This window comes from Primulina huaijiensis, chromosome 9 (assembly GCF_012295235.1).
Source record: "Primulina huaijiensis isolate GDHJ02 chromosome 9, ASM1229523v2, whole genome shotgun sequence".
Classification (NCBI taxonomy): domain Eukaryota; kingdom Viridiplantae; phylum Streptophyta; class Magnoliopsida; order Lamiales; family Gesneriaceae; genus Primulina; species Primulina huaijiensis.
This window is the reverse complement of record NC_133314.1, coordinates 337,513-358,569: the sequence shown is the minus strand read 5'-3', so window position 1 is coordinate 358,569 and position 21,057 is coordinate 337,513. Positions and strand designations below refer to the sequence as shown.

General features: G+C 37.3%; 2 protein-coding genes across 4 annotated transcripts; both read right to left on the bottom strand.

The window, feature by feature from the left end:
• Positions 1 to 359: 359 nt before the first annotated feature.
• LOC140983802 (probable boron transporter 6) lies at positions 360 to 4,704 on the bottom strand. Of its 2 annotated transcripts, XM_073450949.1 has the most exons (14): positions 4,590 to 4,704; positions 3,723 to 3,831; positions 3,561 to 3,643; positions 3,163 to 3,349; positions 2,935 to 3,073; positions 2,697 to 2,862; positions 2,447 to 2,613; positions 2,169 to 2,342; positions 1,993 to 2,088; positions 1,784 to 1,900; positions 1,371 to 1,687; positions 1,021 to 1,300; positions 783 to 917; positions 360 to 682 (listed from the first exon to the last, which is right to left on the bottom strand). In XM_073450949.1, exons 2-14 carry the CDS (start codon positions 3,824 to 3,826, stop codon positions 650 to 652), a joined length of 1,998 nt encoding a protein of 665 aa, XP_073307050.1. In that variant the 5' UTR covers positions 3,827 to 3,831; positions 4,590 to 4,704; the 3' UTR covers positions 360 to 649. The 2 variants fall into 2 exon arrangements, with proteins under 2 accessions (XP_073307050.1, XP_073307049.1); XM_073450948.1 differs by lacking the exon at positions 4,590 to 4,704 and having other exon boundaries at positions 3,723 to 4,538.
• A 1,508-nt stretch (positions 4,705 to 6,212) lies between these two features.
• LOC140984531 (3-ketoacyl-CoA synthase 11-like) lies at positions 6,213 to 8,552 on the bottom strand. 2 transcript variants are annotated; one of them, XM_073452021.1, is made up of 2 exons: positions 8,393 to 8,552; positions 6,213 to 7,914 (listed from the first exon to the last, which is right to left on the bottom strand). In XM_073452021.1, exon 2 carries the CDS (start codon positions 7,893 to 7,895, stop codon positions 6,360 to 6,362), a length of 1,536 nt encoding a protein of 511 aa, XP_073308122.1. In that variant the 5' UTR covers positions 7,896 to 7,914; positions 8,393 to 8,552; the 3' UTR covers positions 6,213 to 6,359. The 2 variants fall into 2 exon arrangements, with proteins under 2 accessions (XP_073308122.1, XP_073308123.1); XM_073452022.1 differs by having other exon boundaries at positions 6,213 to 7,912; positions 8,389 to 8,493.
• Positions 8,553 to 21,057: the final 12,505 nt, after the last annotated feature.

The following is a 21,057-nucleotide window of genomic DNA, read 5'->3' as shown; positions in this document are numbered from 1 at the left end:
ATTATAAATATGTTTTGTTCTGGATGATAAATGATAATTTATAAAATAAAAAAAAAGTAATTTTTTTTATTTACATTTGGTATGACAATCAATAACTGTACAAAGAAATGCAAAGTCTCGTATATTTTTTAATACACAATTTATGAATTTGTTTCTTCTGTTGTGTCAATTTAGCTAGTTTCGTTAATTAAATTATACAAATGAAGCATACATATCTGCATAAATATTAATTTACAAATATATTCTAAATTTAAGTTGTATACTTTATAACTATAATAGATATAATTAATTTTTATTTTTGTTAGATATAATCATCAATAATCAATGACACCAATTCATTCTTTTTGTTAAAAAAAAAAAAGAAAAAAAAGAAAAGAAAAATGAAACAAAGAAAAGTATGATTAACTTAATCTTGGTAAGACTGAAGATATTGAACTGAACTAGGAACAAAAGAATGAACTAATTGGATCTGATGGAACTCTTGCTGACTCAAGAAATGCGCGAATGTGTAGCGTGTCGGATTTTTTCCTCGTATCCATTCATGAAATCGCCCATTTTTTGCAATCTTTCCTGTTGTCAGAAGTACTCCCATGATGCAGTGAGAATTGTGTTCTTGAGGAAATTTTGAGTCTTGACAAGAGTGTGTCCCTTACTGCCCAGAAGAATCTACTTCTGGGAAGACCTGGAATCAACATTAAAACCATGTACACTTTCTAAAGTTATACTCAGTATCCAGTTAGTTGTCTAAAATGGGTGGCGTATTGTTTTCACTAGATCCTGACCTGTTGGTGCCTCTCGTTGAAACTGACAGACCGGTGCTTCAATTCACCTCTACGTGTTGTCATGTCATCCAATATCTCAGCAGAAGATACATCAGGTCTCGCATCATCTTCATCAATATCGGGTAAATCTCTATCCTGTTTAATGATAGTACTCCAAGATTCACATGTAATGTCATATAAAAGAAACGGTAAAAAACCAAAGATACATGCATGTGTCGAGTAATGAAAAAGAGCGTGCCTTGAGAGATAGACTCCTTGCTCTAACCGGACGGCCAATAAATTCTTCGTATTCAGCAGCATCAAGTTCTTGAAGATGATCAATTGGAAACACCTTCGGAAGAAGGTGTTCTCTAATGCATATCAAGAGGAAGAATGGGAGTGGAAACAAAATTCCAGCTATCGGTATCCATGTGATCCCGAAGCAAGTCAAAAGATACACAAATTGGAAGAGCGTAAACATGAAGATGTACTTGAACGGTACAGTCTCTAAAAATGAAGCATGGAAATCTTCAAGAACTCTGCCAATTGAAGGATCGTGATTAATGTAATAAAGGTATCCAAGTTTCTTGAATTTTATGGAATGCTTACTTGAAACGTCGGCCAGGAGGGATGAATAGGAACTGAATCCTTTCCCAAAACTGATTTCCAGGGAGACTATCGATGGCCATGTAAGCAAAATAACCCCATAGAACAGAGGTAGGTATCATCTTGATCACAGGCATGATACATACAGTTAACCCAACAAGTATTGATTGCAGCAAGTTGCTCACTCTTTGCTCGTTTACTCGTACAGGAAGATGAAGATCGATACATATTTCAGGATCAAAGCGTCCTTTTTCGTCTCCTTTGTCATCATATTTCAAGACAGCTTCCTTCAAATTTGTCAATTCATTGTCTACAGTATTCTGCAATAATATTATAGCAAATCAACAGAATAATTACCGGACCTCGAACTATGATGCACACTTTACAAGAAAAGATGCTAGAAAGAGCAAACTTACACAGGGATTTCTGTCCATTTCAATGAATACAGAATGGAGTTGACCGTATATCTCTGAGTGGCTGGCTTGCTGTTTCATGCACTCCTTCGCAATCTTCACCATTTTCTTACGAATCAACTGCAGATCGAAGAACATTATTTTCCAATGAATTATAATACTCATATATTCCAAAAGTGAGCAACAGATTTCTTCAGAATCACATCTCCCACCTGTTTCTTGAGGACTGCAAGACTCCTAGTATGCATAGGAGATTGTGGAAGGACACCATTGGAAGGTGGAATTCCAAGTAATCCACAAATTAAAGTCTATAATCACATGAAGTCACCATTTTTAGGACCCGGATTAATGGATATGATACATTAAGAAGCCTATGATGTCAAGTTACCATGAATCCGAGTAACAGGATGTCATAATGGTAGGCAGGTGGATTTTTCAGGTTGAATTCTTTTTGTTGCGCCATCTGTGAAGCTACACTGTGATCAAAAAAGTATAGTCCTGCGATCATCAGAGCTGGTATCACGGCAGCAAAGATATATCCTACTGGAATCTTGCCCATATCCTGCATTTCCAAATGATGAAATAATGTCCCTATTTCGTATCAAATGTTTCTAGACCAACGTAGAACTGACATGATCAAACTTAACAGATGCACCTAAAAACAACCTTAACAACTGTCCAGTGATACAATGATTTAGGGTCTGAAGGAAGAGGACAGAAGAGTCTTCTTGGAACTCCAGTAGGAACCTTGCCTGGCACACTGTAAGATAATAAGGACCATAACACAACCATCAGTGGAACCCCGTAATCGGCAATGAAACTTCGAATCCATCCTGTTTATATTGGGCAAGAGTCAAGTTATAGATTTACAATTTCATTCGTTGAGAGAATTCATCGCTTGGATTATCTTACGGACCTGTTGCGTAACGCCAGGACCGAGCTTTTCTGCTTCTTAAAGCAGTGATTAGCAAGCCAAAAGAAAATATAACTGAGAGTAAACCATTGCAGTAGAGCCACTGAAATTGGTACTTCTCTTCAGTTTCATTTTCGCCTTTTGGGATCTGAAATTCACTCACCAAACCCTGCGATTTAAACATAATCAAGCTACATTTTTTTGTTATCCGAGCATCACTGCACAAGCCAAGAAATGGTACCTTGATGGCCTCCTGAATGAATAGAACACTGATCAACATGCCAAAAAGTTCCCCCGCCACCCTGGTAAATCGAGTTATGATAGTGCATGCATTGAATATGGCAAGAAGAAAGAGAATCAATGCTGTCCAGACACAGACCCTGTAAGAAAAATAAAATTACATGCAGATTATGAGAAAGAAAGCACTTTGTGTTCAAGTCGATCTGAAAAGACGAATAATTTTGCATACCATCCAGCCCAGGCTAAATATAGTTCCCTGCCTATGCTTTTCTTGGCAAAATGGTACAAGTAGGTGTACATTATAATGGTTGGCTCTGCAACTCCTAAGATCAATAGTGGCTGTCCACCAAAAATGGAATGGATGATCCCACAGATTGCTGTGGAAGCTAGGGTCTCAGAGGTACTCAAGCTCCCATCTAGTGCACAAACAAATAAAGTGGTGATGAACCTAAAGCTCGCAACTTTTAGGAAGGCGAAACAATATATACCTAACTTGGTTATATAAAATGCATAAAAATATAAAAGTCGACCATCCCTTTTGGCTCCGCCACTGAATAAAACGATACAACAGCACTACCAAGAGATTAGAGATTTATAATCGGCTTGGCAAAAAGAAACAAGATTAACCTGTTTCTCTACTCAGTTGCTCCCCAAAGGCAATTACGGGTAGTGCAGAAGCAAAGAAAATGTATGCCGTCGGAGCCAGAATCCTGACATGTACAATGGCAATCAAAATCATATAACCGATTAAAGAAAATGGTGCTGAAATATTTCATTTCAGGAAATCACCTTACACCAGAACCACAAGTATCAATCCAGTCCTTTTTGTAGCATGCGAGCCTCCCTTTAGCATCACTAACAATTCCCTTAAGTGGAGTTTTTAAGTGATCCATCGTGTCTGTTGACATTGAGGAAACTAAGCCGATAAATAAATGCCAGTATCCTAAACAAACTGCCATATTCACTCATAAAGAACAGACAAGTAGATGAAATAATCAAGAACGAAAAGGAGGCTCTTCGTTCACACTTTTTAAGATGGAAACAGACCATCCATATGTAAACCCAAGTTTTAGCTAACCTTCACGCACATGATGTGGTTAAATCAGTAAAAAAAGTAAAAATGAGTATACCGGACACGCTTGCTTGAATTAAAATTGCAGAAATCAGACACGCAACATCCTTTGGCAAAGTCCAAAATTCTCACAAGATTAACAATCTATCCAAGATCAACAAAAATTTTTACGAAACCAGACTATGTCACAACACATTTCGTGAGCCTTAAATGGTATTCTTTCTTTCTTTTCTCCAGTTTCATATATCCCCATTCCTTCATGCCAAGCATTCTTGGGAAAAACGGAAATGAGACATTCCGGGAGCGATAATGCAAACAATAGTATGTTAGCCATTGCACCCGAAAAGCCAATAATATATAATACATTAAAAAAATCTTTATCAAGAACAAGTACAAACTCATAACATAAATCTTCTCATAGCCACACACAACAGTCACCAGAAATGCCGGTTGGTTAAAGTTTAAACATTACAAAATTACTCAACAAAAATCAAGAAATGGGTTGATTTAAAACGGGATTTTCAATATTTTCCGGCGGCTGGGAGCGTAAGAACTTTAAATAAAAGGAAAAGGAAAAAGCTCACTCTTGCTCTGTTTCTGTTTGTTTCTCCTCCTATATTCTCTCTTCGCCGGTGATTATTTATTACTCAATCACTGTGAGTGAAAATGAAGAAGAAGAAGAACAAGACTGTGAATGAATGAATGCATGGGTGTTTCACAAATAAATATGCAATCAAGAACGCGGAATGGCTTGCTGTCAAAATTACACTGTTAACAAATTAATCCCACCGAAATCCTTACAGTTTCTTCTTATTCTCATTTGGTCCTTAAAATTTTATCATCAAATATTTGTGGAGACAATATTTGTAATCACTAAAAAATAATTATTGATTTTTAAATTTTATATTTCTTAATAACACTTATATGAATAGAATGGTCCTTTAGCTATATTTGAAAACGATGCTCAATATTTAAAAGAGTAAATCTCTTGTGAAACGGTCTAACGAGTTTTTATTTGTGAGATGTGTCAACCCTACCGATATTCACAATAACAAGTAATACTCTTAGCATAAAAAGTAATATTTTTTCATGGATGACTCAAATAAGAAATTTGACTCACGAAATTGATCCGTGAAACCGTTTGACAAAAATTTTTGTGTATTTAAAAATCATTTTAGTTTACCAATCTTTAAGTCTTTGGGGAGGAAGAGGGGGATTGGTCTATTGGGAGTTGGACTCTAATTTGACCATTTCCAAAAACATTGTACCAAACGGCAAATTGCATCTCGTAACAATCAATACACGTGGATTGTTGTAAGAGACAACTAGTGAATAATCACCTACTTAGCATACATAGATATTGCTTGTGATTTTACAATATGAATTTAGGTTGTCCATTTTGAGATTNCATTCTGAGTATTTCATTTACTAAATCAAGTATTTTAAAATTGAAATTAAGTATTTCACAAGTAAAACTAAGTATTTCAAAAAGTTCAATTAGTTGCGAATTTGTTTTTTTTTTTTTAATAAAAAATATTTAAATTCAATTTACATGTCATCCAAATGCATTGGGAATGATGAGTGGAAAGAGAAGATGACCAACAAATATTGGTATTTATATAATTTTTTATTAATTAAAAGGGTAAAAATGTAAAAATACATGAAATATGTAGTAAAAGCTAACTTGGTTTTTTGTCAGGTATTAAAATACAAAAAAAAACTTATGGGTACTGAATCTTAAATAAATCATAGACAGATGTATTTTTCTCCAATTCTCCCTATTATTAATACATTTTGAATGTTCATTTATTTTAAGTGTAAAAATACATTGATTTTCTTTACTCAAAACATCGTGTGATTTTATATTAATACATTATGAATTTTCATTTATTTTAAGTGTAAAAATACATTGATTTTCTTTATTCAAAACATCGTACCAACCTGCACGAAAGAGGTAACGATCTAACCATTGTATCGGAGAACGAGCAATATCTAATTTTACATAATGAACCGAGACACAAAAAAAAAGGCTATTATTATATAGGTTGCTACAAATTACAATGTCTCGAGTTTGAGATCCGTGTGAAACCATCTTCCTTAAATACATAAGAAAAAGATATCCAATTATAATATATATGCGTGCGAAATTTTTCAACTCGATTCATCGAACAGGTATATATTACATGACCAAATTAGCTCATCCGATCCCGAGGGCCAAGCAATAAACTTGTTAACTAAATTCATCTAAGTTGGAACTACAAATAATACTTCAGGCTTTGCAATGGCAACAGCAGAATGTTCAGAACGACTAAATAGAAGAAGGTAACTGCGGCTTGAGCTAACCAGAAAAAAAATTAGATAGATGACATCTTAGGAACCTCGACAGGAAACTGGTGGATTTCGTCTATCCAAGGACTCTTTTCCTTTGCTGGATTTATGGTCCTAAGAGCTTTCCACACTGCGCTGTTGCATTTAAATCCAGAACCGAAGGCTATTTGCCACGCCCTGTCTCCCTTCTTGATCCTTCCTTTGGCTTCTGAATATGCCAACTCGTACCAGAGAGAGCTGCTAGAGGTGTTACCGAATCGGTACAGAGTCATCCTTGAAGGTTCCATGTGCCAGTCAGAAAGTTGAAGGTTTTTCTCGAGTTCATCCAGCACAGCCCTTCCGCCGGCATGTATGCAGAAATGCTCGAATGCCAGTTTGAAATCTGGGATATAAGGCTTAAGCTTCATCTTGAATAGCTTTTTCCCCACCAAAGTCGAGAAGAAAAGCAACTGCTCAGACATCGGTAGCACGAGGGGACCTAACGTTGTGATGTTGGTCTTCAAGGCATCACCTGCCACTGCCATCAAATCCTTCGACAAAGCAACTCCAACTTTCGAATTGGAATCCTCCATTTGAGTGACACAAGAAAAACATTTGTCATCCGATCCTTTGTGGGTGCGGACTGTGTGGACCAATCTATACTTGGACCGCCAGCGATCTGATCTTTTGTTTGACAGCAAAATGGCAGCCCCTCCCATTCTGAAGAGACAGTTGGAAACGAGCATAGATCTCTCGTTTCCGAAATACCAATTCAGGGTAATGTTCTCCATGCTGATCACTAGAGCATAAGTATTGGGATGGACCTGGAGCAGATCCTTAGCAAGATCAATCGAGATTAATCCAGCGCTGCAACCCATCCCGCCAAGATTGTAACTAACTATGTTTCCCCTAAGCTTGTAATGGTTAACAATCATAGCAGACAAAGACGGCGTCGGATTGAAAAGACTGCAATTCACAATCAAAATTCCAATGTCCTTCGGCTTCATAGAGGTTTTGGCCAGAAGCTCATCAATAGCGCCAAACATTACAGTTTCAGCTTCTTTTCTTGCTTCCGCCATACATGGATTAGGCGGAACCCTTAATACAGCCTCAGGGAGATAAGTCGACTCTCCAAGCCCAGACCTCTCAAGAATTTTCCTTTGGAATTCAAGATTCCCCTCAGTAAAAGCACCAGTCAACCCCGATCTCTCCATGAAAATCTTCCTAGTACATTTCCTATCGTCATCCGGCTTATAACAAGAGAAGTCCACAAGATACACTGGTCGAGGACGTGTGAGGAAATAGACGGTCGATAGAAAAACCAAGAGGGCCGAGCACACGATCACGGATATGAGATTGAATCTCAAATGGTCCCAGAGAACGTAGAGGTCTTGGAGAGAAAATATGGACAATTGGGCAAAAATAACAACCACCAAAGGGGTCAAAAACAGGAACATTCCATGGGTTATGAGGTAATGGTATCCAAGCTTCACATACTTCAATTTCACCGACTGTTTAAAATCCGGAAGCTTGCGAGAAGAAGAGGGTGGAACCAAGGGAGTGCTTGTCTCGGATTCACTCATTTTCAATATCTATGAAACTCTGTTGACAGAAAAATTTAACAAGACTCAAATATGACAAACTTGAGATCTTGAAACGAATACAAATGTAAACCACAAAACTCAACAAAGAACCAAATTCAAGCAATAGCTAACTCCACTATAGAGTTACAAAAAGAGTTAGTTTTCGACAGGGATCGATACATAAAATTTCAGGGAAACCACATGTTTAATTTCAAGGTAATCCACGCTTAGTCCCTATTAATTCACCTCCCATTACTACATTTTCTGGATCTCGGGAGCCGAATAGGAAGTATTTCTTCTCAGATAAANTATCAATTATGCATCATCTTGCATAATAAAATCAAACACTACCCGCGTCACCAAAATGAACGAACAAACAAACAAAAATGACCGAAGTTCGGATACATGCACCAAATTTCATGCCGAAAAATGCATACAAAAATAGAAAAGATGGCTGAACTTTTAATCGAAACAGCGGCAGATCATAAAGGACGAACCTTTTTCGATTAAGGTGAAGAAAATTCACGTTTGAAACTATGATTTGAGTATGTGTGGGAGGGAGAGAGGAATTTGATTCCGAGAGAATTGAGGGGACTGCGTCAATAATATACCACCAAATGCTGGGCTGTGGTGGGGCCAATATGAACTGTGAACAATTAACATCTCAATTCCTTGCTCCAAATTTTTTTTTAAAATTTATATTTTATTTCATTTAGGCAGAATTATTTTTGAAATTTCACTTGAATAGTAAAATACACCAAACGTGATTTATGTAACGTTCTCTTTGTTTTATCATCGATGTTCTAACAAACGGTCATCTATCATTCTAATTTTTTAAAAAAACAATATATCTTAGTGCTATTAAAAAAATTGGTCGCCAAAACGATCAGAGCGACGATTAAAAATCCATCTAAGCACTTGCTTAATCGAATATATATAATTCTTTTTTTTTTATTTTTTTTTAAGATTGTTCGGCATATTGTATCAAAGAATAGAGACAAATTTATTGCAATAAATTATTCATAATATACTTCTTATAAAAAATTTTTTTCAAAGATTGCATGTATATATGATTGTTTTCTTATTGTTAACAAACCATCATCGTCACCAAAATTAATTGATTCTCATTTAACATCGATTAATTTTGGCCAGAATGTGATTAATTAGTCAACTACGCAACTTGCTTTATTTAATTAATGGAAGATCGGATTGATAATCTTTCTCTATCATTTGTTTAGTCCAAATTAGTTGTATTTGTCCAAACCAAATCAATTTATATCAAACATAAATAGAATGAGTAATAAATTAAAGATGAGACGGGATCATGAATTTCTATCTGTGAGACGGGTCAATACTACCGATATTCACAATAAAAAGTAATACTCTTAGGATAAAAAGTAATACTTTTTCATGGATGACTCAAATAAGATATATGTCTCACAAAATACGACCCGTAAGACCGTCTCACACAAATTTTTGTCTAAATTGAAGATCCCATCCCACCAATTTAATATTCATATACTGTAATTTATTATTCTGCGACATATCATCTCTTCATTAATGTTGTATTTCATTTCATGTATTTTGCATATTATCATAAAGTTTTCATTTTTTTTCATTATTGGATAATAAATCATAAAAGAAATAGTTTATTTGTAATAAATAGGTAGGAAGCAGCTGGCAAGAAATGGGAATCACCAAAAACACAAGGAATGTTGAAAAGTCAAGGGGTCGGCCGTCAACCAAATTCGAACTCAAAAAAATCCAACATTCTTGTCCTCTCACTCATTCAATAATGACACGTTATTGTGTTAAAAAAAAATATAATGATAATAATGGAACCTTTTATCTAAGTAGCAATCAGTTTGTTAAAAAATATATATACATTCTTATGTATGTAAAAAAAAAAATAGATGATTGATTATTTACAAACTATGTCTACTTGGTAATCCTCGAGCTTAACGTGAGCCCACAAACTCTATACAATATATGTTCAACTGAGAAAAACTCAATTCGAGTGAGTGTCCTCCAAGAGGAGAGGATGAACGGATGAGCATGAGGGGAGGCTCGGACCATGGAAAATAATGACAGTCTTTCGTTTAATGAGAGAATTGCTGGTAATGCAACCAAAGTTACATATTGAAATATAAAGAAAAAATCATGAGTTTATAATAGAGAATGTATCTCTATTGGTACGAACCATTTATCTTGAGTGGAAAATAATAATTTTGACATAAAACAATATTTTTTGAGTCGATTATAATAAAAGTTCTCTTTCACAAATTGGCGATTCATCATATTTTTCAAAGCAAGCAAGACATGACGATCAAATATCAGAATCAAACTCAATTGAAAGAATCGATACAGAAAACGACCCTCCCTTGCATCAATTAAACATGCAACAGATATGAGATTTAGTTTCTCCACAAAATCAAAAGAAAAAATCTAGCATCACTCGAAGCCACACCTCGATCACATCGGTAGCAGCCTTCATTACTCCACATTTTTCCCTGCATTTACAAGTAAAATTAAAAAATGTCATATAATATTACTTTTTTAAAAAAAAAATAAAAATCCAAGCATCATCGAACAAACAATTGTCAAATTTGGTTGGTTACTGTTGAGCGAATTCGGGTCTTACAAGTGAAGACTACAAAGACCAATTATAGATTATGTTGTATTTAATTTCACAGGCACCATTCTTATATTCTAACATTTGATTTATGTACTAATGATTAAATAATTTGATATATAAGATATACATGGTTTCGGTACAAATCTATAGCTTTCGTTAGCTGATCTTTTGGATTAAGTAATGAGATTCGTCCTGGAATAAAACTCTAATCCACAAAAAATATATTCTTTTTCCCAAAAATTTTGTCCCAACTTTCATCATTCAACCATAATATAATGTTAATGAGTAGGCCTTGATCTAACGGATCTACATCTTTGAGACAAATCGATCTGATCAACTCTTTGATAGAAAAATAATATTTTTGATTTAATACCCCAAAATTATGTCCATAGTAATTATAATAAAAAAATCAATTAATTAATTATATAAATATACATATATAGATTACTTCTCAAACTAGTTATAAGTGATAGGTGTACATTTGTCATGGACATTGGCACCATATCCACATCCACACTTCCTTTCACTTGTCCTTACCTATTAATAGCATCGTTTCATCAAAAAAAAAAAATATCATAAAATTTGTGAAAAAAATGCGGTAGAAAAAAGGGAGGGAAAAAAGCGAGAAAATGAGAAAAATCCTTGAAAATTAGTAAACCATGTCAAAAAATTATGCACAAATTACCTAAACTTTCTATCTCAACCAGAAACAAGTTGGTGCAGAAGGTGTAGCAAAATATTTCACGGATTTGAGCCAAAAAAATTAAAAACCGTGATAATATTTAAATGTATATACCCATAAATCACCATTTCTAGGTTGCATGTTCATGCATTTTACAATTGAGGACAAATATAATGTATTATTATCCGATTCACACGAATTTGGAATTGCTGCCATTTCAATGTTTTGCCTAATGCAATTGTTTTCCTTAATCTGAACCTTTCTTTCTTACTAATTACAACTCTATTTTAATTATGTTCACCACGGGGTGTGCCTAATGATGGTTTATATTCTGTAATGTCACGATATTAATGAAATAGTACTCGATTTTGTTGTTTTAGAATGTTTCACTTTGCTTGGAAGTTGACAAAAAGTACGTATGCATAAAAATTTTTAAAGTCTTTTAATAATTGATCTTGGCCTGTCTTAGCTTATTATTTTGTTTTAAATTTGTTCTAGTTTTGAGCTGTTTTTTTTTTATTATTATTAAAATGACTTAATACAAGCTTTATAGAAGTTTCAGTTAACCTGTCATGCCCATTACTTATTCTATGGTTTTGTTTTTTGTTAATTAAACAACTTAATCTTGACTCAGTTGCTTGATTACAGGCAGTAATCATGTGTCCTTTTATCACATGAACGTACACAGAATTGCCACCATTATATAGACAAGTCTTGGTCCTAAAACAAAATCGAGGTTGGGTTCATGGATTTCTACTTTTCACTGTTCTCAATTTGAAATTTGTTTTGATCTTAAAAATGAAATTCAGTGCCTTATCATTTAAACACGATGTTAATGTAGTATTTAGCTGATAAACCAGCGTCTATATATTGATGTAGGAGGATCTGTTTGGGCAGTAAGAAGATTAACAATGATTCTTTGGCGTGCCACGGATGCTAAGAAAGGGAACTATGAATACTGTTTTCATTACATCAATGTTTTTGGAAAAATCAATGTTATCCACTTTTATGATAATAAATCAGTGTGTGTGATAAATTTGGAGATTGATTACTATTCAGTTGAGAGATATATGGCAGAGCTGGTGATATCTGAGGCACTCGAAGGGAATCAAACAATATTATTTTCAGCAACTGAAACAGCTGTGATTGTTCTAAAGGTCGATGAAAGAATATATTATTCCCCTCAAATAATGGAAGGTGGAATGTGAAGTGAGACGTGATTGGAATGAATTAGACGAGAATGCAAACTTTGTCTCGAGCTCAATGGATTTGAATACTGAGAAAGTTTCATTGACAAATCATCAGTTTCTGTACATATTCAGATGAGATTTTGTTGATGTTTTTAGTCTACCAAAGAAACAAGTTGCTATACTTGCCTTGTTTGATTATTCCAAATTTTTATGGAAATCAGTAGCTTTTTATCTCTCAAAGTTCTGCCATGGAGCTGTAATTGATTGCTTTGCCTACCACATGCAGTAGTTAATTCCATTTCTCTTGTTTTAGGGTCAAACCAATTAAGGTGGTAACAATGGCCGGTAACTGTGAGTATATTATTGATTTACGATTTGTAACCTCTTTTATTGTCTGGTAAAACATTACATGATTATGATTACAATGCAGTTTCAAAGTTATCTTAAGCTGGTTTTTACTATGGAATGGAGTCCATCTTATGAACATTGCAGAACCGTTTTTCGCACCCAAAGTGCGGTAGAAGTTTTAAAAAATATGTTTTGACGTTCAAAATGTTCCTTGAGAATCGTATGGTTTAAAACATTCACATGATGTTTAGATCTGTTTACCTTTGTGTATTTAACGTTGGAGACCAAACCACTCTGGGATTAACGGAGTTGATCCTTGTTATAAATATCTACGAACAGATCTCTCTTATTTGATCGCTTAATCAAGTCCACGATCGAAGACTGAATTAATTGATTAGATCATTCTAGAGATCTAATCGAACTTTGCGTCGAGAATGGATCACCTGAATGTTACAATTTGGCAAGGTTGTGGCAGGGCCGGGTTGGCACACGGTGGAAGAGTTGGTGGCCGAAATCTCCTTGTGAAATAAAAGGGGCTGACCGAAATTTTACTTGAAGGAGGAGAGAAGACGAAATTTTGATGTAAAAGTTATGTTGTATGTTATCAACATTTTATAACATATTAATAAAAATACACTAACCCAATTCCACTGAGACTCAAATCCTAATCGCATTAGGGCTCTTTTATTTTCATTAATTAAAATTCTCAATTAGTATATAGTATGTAAAGGTAACTCTTAATAATGCACGATATATATACACACACATACAAAATTAAATAACTCTTATTTAAATTCTTAATTAACTAATAGTTAATTAATTAATTCTAGACTCCTTTAAAATATTTCATGAGAATCTTACATATACAGTAGTTATCAATACTAATATTATTATTTAATTAGTAGATTCTAAATTTAATAAATAAATAATTGCGAACTTATTATAGCTCTGATCGAAGATCAGACATCGCTGATATGTCGATGGTACAAATTTCATTCATATAATGAAAATTGAAAATTTCGAATGACAAAATTTCCACTGTTCCATTTTTCGTAGCTGTCAGTTTTGTGAACTCCTTCACTAAAATAAGCAGTTTCACACTCCTCACTTAATTAACAGTTAAACTTCACAACTTCCAATACGTGGAATTCACTTATAAACTCTTTAATAAGCAATCTGTTTGATTTTCATCAAAATACAATCGTCAAATTCAACTCCTTGAACTTGAATATATCGACGGAAACACATAATCCTATACTTGTATTACCCTCAATGGTTTAGGGATACATCTAGCACTAGGTTCATAATCTCGTGTGATAAAAAATAACATTTATTCTATTCTGGGTTAACCTAATTAGCTTCATTATTTTCATCAACCCCTTGATCAATACTTTTAGAACTCAATATTGCACCCATCAGATCATGATAAGAGCGTCTAGTAGCATCGCCATATTATCCCTAGATATCACTGGTAGTTCCTGCAAGAATTTTAAGTTATGATTATCGTATAGTACGGTTCTTTCAACTCATATATTTTGATTGAATCTGCAACCATTAATATATAGAGAGTTGCAAATGAATTCGATAATGATGTGATATATATTTGAGTAATAACAGTGACATGGTATGTACAACTGAGGAAACACATTTCCAAAATGCACACGTATTACTATGGCCAGAGATTCATTGCGCTATTAGCTCATCAGATCACATAGAATATCTTCACTATATTCACTCGTACGCGAGCGGTGAATTCTCAACTACAATGCATTTGCTCCTATATATTTCAAAACTACACTCAACCTCAACATTTGATCACCCTCAATGGAGTCGATAAATGAATCAAAATACATGGTAGTGCGTAGAGCCTCTACGGTTGTCCCAGGTAAAAAGAATAATTGTGTATAACCATAACCGCGAACTATTCCACTCAATAGGTGATAATCACTTGGACAACCCAATGAACGGTGGTTCAGTGCATCATCATATGATCACTAATTTGTATGAATGAACATCTTCATGCCTCTCAAGCTCAAGCGACCTATATCCTTATTTTAGGCGGCTAATTCGACTAGGAACCTGTTTAGAATATACGGTACACTTCCTAATGAGTTTCATGATTTTACGTTGCAAGACAGACCTCATGATACTTATAATATATTCAAAGACTTTTTCTATACAAATTGTATGAGTATACAGATAAAGTAAATGTTATAATTTGATAAAATCATAAAATATTATTAAAATAAAGACTGTTTTTACATAAGAGTCAATAAAGCCCATGCCACAGCCCACAAGTTGTTTCGCTGGACACCTATTCTAAAATGATGGTTGAAGGATTTGAGTGGGATGATCAAACTTTTTTTTTACTTCTTTCAAGCTTCTCTAAAATTACTTTTGACCTTGCATGGTTATTAATGCACACGCATAGTTTGCGGTGCCTTTAAGAACAATTTTTTTTTTATTATCTCAATGAGTATTCATCCCCCACTTGAATGATGTTTTAGCATATAATTTATCATTTCTTAGAGGGGGGTCTATGGTTGAATGGCATGGTCAATTTACCATTTTGTTTTTAGACTCTTAGCTGGTCTAATTACATTTCCATTAGGTATTTGTTCATTAAGAGAAATAAGCTCTTTTAAATCTTTATTTTTTGAAAGTGGGAAATTATGATCACTTTTGCAGATTTAAACAATCATCAACTGCCTTTTGTTCACGTCTTTTGCCCACACATCTCTTAGTTTTTTTCCTTAATTTGGCAGGGTCTTGATCAACTTCACCCTGGACTTATCGAGCAGTCAAAGTCATTTGATGCAGGGGCCTCAGCTGTTTCATCAGTTACAGATGCTAACACCTCAGCACCAACAACAGCTTCTGCTTACACTACAGAATTTAATTTCATCGTCTACCAATGATGCAGAGAGCAAATAACTGAGAATGTTTTTAAACAATTCGATTTAGTCTATGGGGAAAGATGGCCTTCATAACTCTCTCGGTGGAGTATCCTAATATCGGGTCTCCTTTGCAAGCTGGCATTCCTCAGTTGATATCTTGGTTCTGCACTCAAAATTTTCCGCCTTGTTTTCTTTTTGGTTGACTTACTTCTTTCACAGAATCTCTCTTGAAAGTCAAGTCTTGCGACCGATCTCATATTTCATGAATTATATAGTGAATGAAATCTTTCATTTGTCCTGCAGTTGAAATTGGCCCAACTACAGCAACAGCAGCAACGAAACAATAAATTAAACACAACTACTTCAACAACTTGCTCTCTCGAGTCAGCAACCTCAAAGTTCGGATCACAATCTCCAATTCTTTTCATGGAAATGATAAGTCCATGATAAGGTCTATTCTTGTATATATTCTTGGCAATATTAATATCATTTCCAAGTCATATTTTATATTACATTATGATGAGACTTCGCTGAAATGGATGAGCCGGGTAAGGAGCTCCAACGGGTCAAATCAATAATTAATAATGTTTGGGAATTTGAGTGAAGATGATGGCTTCAATAACACCTGCAAACAATGAAAGGAACTCGTGAATGGGCGTCCGAGGGATGTCCGACGTAGCCACTCCGATGCTAAAGTCAGCAGGTTGAAGATGAACAGAAGCAATATTTGAGAGAAAATATGTATAATGCTTAAGAGTTCAAAGATTTTCCAGAATCTGTAAATGACATTAATACCTGCTATTTATAGTAGAAAATGAGATAGATACCTTGATTCCAGTGCCACCTACTAAGTATGGCAAGTCAACTGCCCATACCATAGCTTCTGATGACTTCTAGGACACTCCAAGCACAAGTTGTTCTGACAGATTAGACGGCCTGTATCAATCATACTCGAGTGTGGTTCAATTCTCGAGGTGGCCCGGGTAGTCAGTTACCCGGGGACTTGAATAAGATCCCGGGCTACGCTAACTGCCCGGGAAGAGGAGAAGTGCCCGGGTGATTGCGTGAGAGACCGGGCTGTTCGAGGAATATTCGGGAAAAGATGTAGTGCTCGGGCTCTTGATGGATCTCGGGTCATCATTGACCCGGATCCTTATGGGGGTATCACCACCCATCCCTAAAATAGTCGGGCTAGAGCTTGACTCGCTGTCCCGATCAGTCATATCTGTACTTTTGTTGGAACATAATTCGGAGTGTAAGAGCATTGGGGGCTTCAAATATCCCAGATGAAATGGGATACCGGGGTCTGATACAACCCGGGCTGAGGATGAGATGTCAGGGCTTCACATCTTTCGGGTCTTAACATAAAGTGCCGGGGCCTCGTGCCTCCCGGACTTTAAAAGATTTTTGATTCTCTTGCTATATTAGTTTTATTAAAAACCAAATCACTAACCTAGAAATACTGAATCTGAATTAATTTCCGATAGAGTGAAACTTATCTGGTTGAGCTAAATTAGGTGACTAATATAGCTGTATGCTACTGAGTACATAGCAAATGCTCTTCATGCCAATCCGAGATAGCTGCTGAGCTTTGAACCCATATGAAATCCACATATAAGGTCTGAGTGCCGAGCTGGTCGGACTTGTATGTTTGCCAAGCAGAGTTGGGCTTATTTTTGAATGGAAACCATATCTACGTCTGGAGCTCAAATTTCCCACAGACGGCGCCAATGATGAGGCTTCGCTGAAATGGATGAGCCGGGTAAGGAGCTCCAACGGGTCAAATCAATAATTTATAATGTTTGGGAATTAAAGTGAAGATGATGGCTTCAATAACACCTGCAAACAATGAAATGAACTCGTGAATGGGCGCCGGAGGGGTGTCCGGCGTGGCCACTCCGATGCTTAAGTCAGCAGGTGTAAAAGAGGAAGCTCTTTAGAGAAAATATTGCTGCTGGTATGAATAGGTGTGTGCACCTCTGTTTAATGCAGAATGAACCTGATATTTATAGTAGGAGATGTGATGATGACCTCGTTCTGCGTGCTACCTACTAATTATAGTAGGGCGGCTATATTCTGACATGTCAAATCTCATACTGGTCACATCCAGCCCATCTGATTTTGTCAACCCATCGGCCTGGTGTCAGAGATGGGACAGTCGCCCACATCCTATTCTGCTAGTGTACTCGAGTGCGGTGCTCATATCGAGGTGGCCCGATCAGAATGCCTACCGGGGGCTTATATAAGAGCCCGGGCGTCTGGTTGCCCGGGGAGTAGAGCCCTAGCTTGCACCTGCCCGGCTTCAGAAGAATCCATCCTGCAGATTGACCCTGACTTGGGAATCCATCTGATATCCCGGGTAATCCATGACCCGGGCTCTTACAGGGGTATCATCACACATCCCTTAAATATTCGGGCTAGAGTCATACTCGCTGTCCCGATTAGTCATGCTTGGATTCCCAAAGAGATGATCAATCTGGTTTTATAAAAGCATCGGGGGCTTCATGTCTCCCAGAGATGGGATGAGGATCCGGAGTCTCGTGTCTCATGGACTTGAGATAAGATGTCGGGGCCTTGTATCTCCCGGACTCGAAATGGTCGAGGTGCGGAGCCCCGGGCCAGGGTGTAGGAACCCTGGGCTTATAATAACCAAGGTGCGGAGCCTTGGGCCGGGGAACATGTCCCGGGACTTGGGAACGGTCGATGGGCGGAGCGCCGAGCCAGGTTTGAGAGCCCATGGCGGAGGACTACGCAACGTGCGGAGCCAAGGGCCGGGGAACATGTCCCGGGACTTGGGAATGGTCGAGTTGCGGAGCCCCGAGCCAGGTTTGAGAACCCTCTGCTTATAAATAACCAAGGTGCGGAGCCTGGGGCCGGGGAACATGTCCCGAGACTTGGGAACGGTCGAGGTGCGGAGCCCCGAGCCAAGTTTGAGAACCCTGGACTTATAAATAACCAAGGTGCGGAGCCTTGGGCCGGGGAACATGTCCCGAGACTTGGGAACGGTCGAGGTGCGGAGCCCCGAGCCAGGTTTGAGAACCCTAAGCTTATAAGAAACCAAGGTGCGGAGCCTGGGGCCGGGGAACATGTCCCGTGACTTGGGAACGGTCGAGGTGCGGAGCCCCGAGCCAAGTTTGAGAACCCTGGACGTATACATAACCAAGGTGCGGAGCCTTGGGCCGGGGAACCTGTCCCGGGACTTGGGAATGGTCGAGGCGCGGAGCCCTGGACTTAATAGATGACCGAGGTACGGGTCCTCGGGCCAGGGTACGGGTCTCTGGACTTAATAGATGACCGAGGTACGGAGCCCCGGGCCAGGGTACGGAGCCCTGGACTTAATAAGCAGCCGGGGTACGGAGCCCTGGGTCTTTGAGTGGTCGAGGTGCGGAGCCCCGAGCCAGGGTGCGGAGCCCTGGACTTAAAAGATGACCGAGGTACGGGTCCTCGGGCCAGGGTACGGGTCCCTGGACTTAATGAGCAGCCAGTGTACGGAGCCCTGGGTCTTGTATCTCCCGGAAATAAGATAATGTACCGGGGCCTCGTATCTCCCGGACTTACGATAATGTGTCGGGGCCTCATGTCTCCCGGACTTAAGAAAATGTGCTGGGGCCTTATATCTCCCGGACTTAAGATAAGATGCCGGGGCCTCATATCTCCCGGACTTAAGATAATGTGTCGGGGCCTCGTGCCTCCCGGACTTTAAAAGATTTTTGATTCTCCTGCTATATTAGTTTTATTAAAAACCAAATCACTAACCTAGAAATACTGAATCTGAATTAATTTCCGATAGAGTGAAACTTATCTGGTTGAGCTAAATTAGGTGACTAATATAGCTGTATGCTACTGAGTACATAGCAAATGCTCTTCATGCCAATCCGAGATAGCTGCTGAGCTTTGAACCCATATGAAATCCACATATAAGGCCTGAGTGCCGAGCTGGTCGGACTTGTATGTTTGCCAAGCAGAGTTGGGCTTATTTTTGAATGGAAACCATATCTACGTCTTGAGCTCAAATTTCCCACAGACGGCGCCAATGATGAGACTTCGCTGAAATGGATGAGCCGGGTAAGGAGCTCCAACGGGTCAAATCAATAATTTATAATGTTTGAGAATTTGAGTGAAGATGATGGCTTCAATAACACCTGCAAACAATGAAAGGAACTCGTGAATGGGCGTCGGAGGGATGTCCGACGTAGCCATTCCGATGCTAAAGTCAGCAGGTTGAAGATGAACATAAGCAATATTTGGGAGAAAATATGTATAATGCTTAAGAGTTCAAAGATTTTCCAGAATCTGTAAATGACATTAATACCTGCTATTTATAGTAGAAAATGAGGTAGGTACCTTGATTCCAGTGCCACCTACTAAGTATGGCAAGTCAACTGCCCATACCATAGCTTCTGATGACTTCTAGGACACTCCAAGCACAAGTTGTTCTGACAGATTAGACGGCCTGTATCAATCATACTCGAGTGTGGTTCAATTCTCGAGGTGGCCCGGGTAGTCAGTTACCCGGGTACTTGTATTAGATCCCGGGCTACGATGACTGCCCGGGTGATTGCGTGAGAGACCGGGCTGTTCGAGGAATATTCGGGAAAAGATGTAGTGCTCGGGCTCTTGATGGATCTCGGGTCATCACTGACCCGGATCCTTATGGAGGTATCACATTAGATTCTTTACGTGGAAATGATAATGTATGCCTTTCTTTATCCTTTTTAATTTTTTTTAAATTTTTAAATCTCTTTCATTTTTATATTCTTTTCTTGGATTACTTACCTGTTACACTTAATTAGCACCTCATTGAACTATTATCAATAATGATTAATGTTTGGTGGTTCTGAAATATTTTCTGATTGATTGGCTATTGGATTGAAAATTTTAAGCTCAGTTGTGTTAGTTAAGCATGGAGGATAAAAATATATATTAAAAACTTAGACTACAGAATTCCAAAAAAAAAAAAACAAAAATTAGAAAGAATGGTAAAACTGAACTTGAGGGTCTTCAAAGTGTCATCTCGCACGTTGGATAGTGAACTCAATGGTGAAGAATGCCTTTGATGTTTGTATATTGTGCTTGGGCTGTTGGGATCTCTCCTATTCTACTAAAGTTGGGCTCAGAATACTTCGAGTTGCATAAAAAAGAATCACAGTGATCCTAACAACACAATTATCTGCTAAGTCATACTATCATGTATAAGTGGCCAATAAATCTATGTTGCTCGGAGATCATGTATGTTGGTACGGGTGATACCGGAACTAGACACATGAATATATGGATAACCCAAGAATTGAAAAGCCTTCTTTTTGCCATTGGAGAACAAAAGCTATGATATAATATTTATACCATAAAGCTCTTGCGCCACAAGAAAATAATACTATTAATAGATGTGGTTCTTAATGAGCCGTTACTG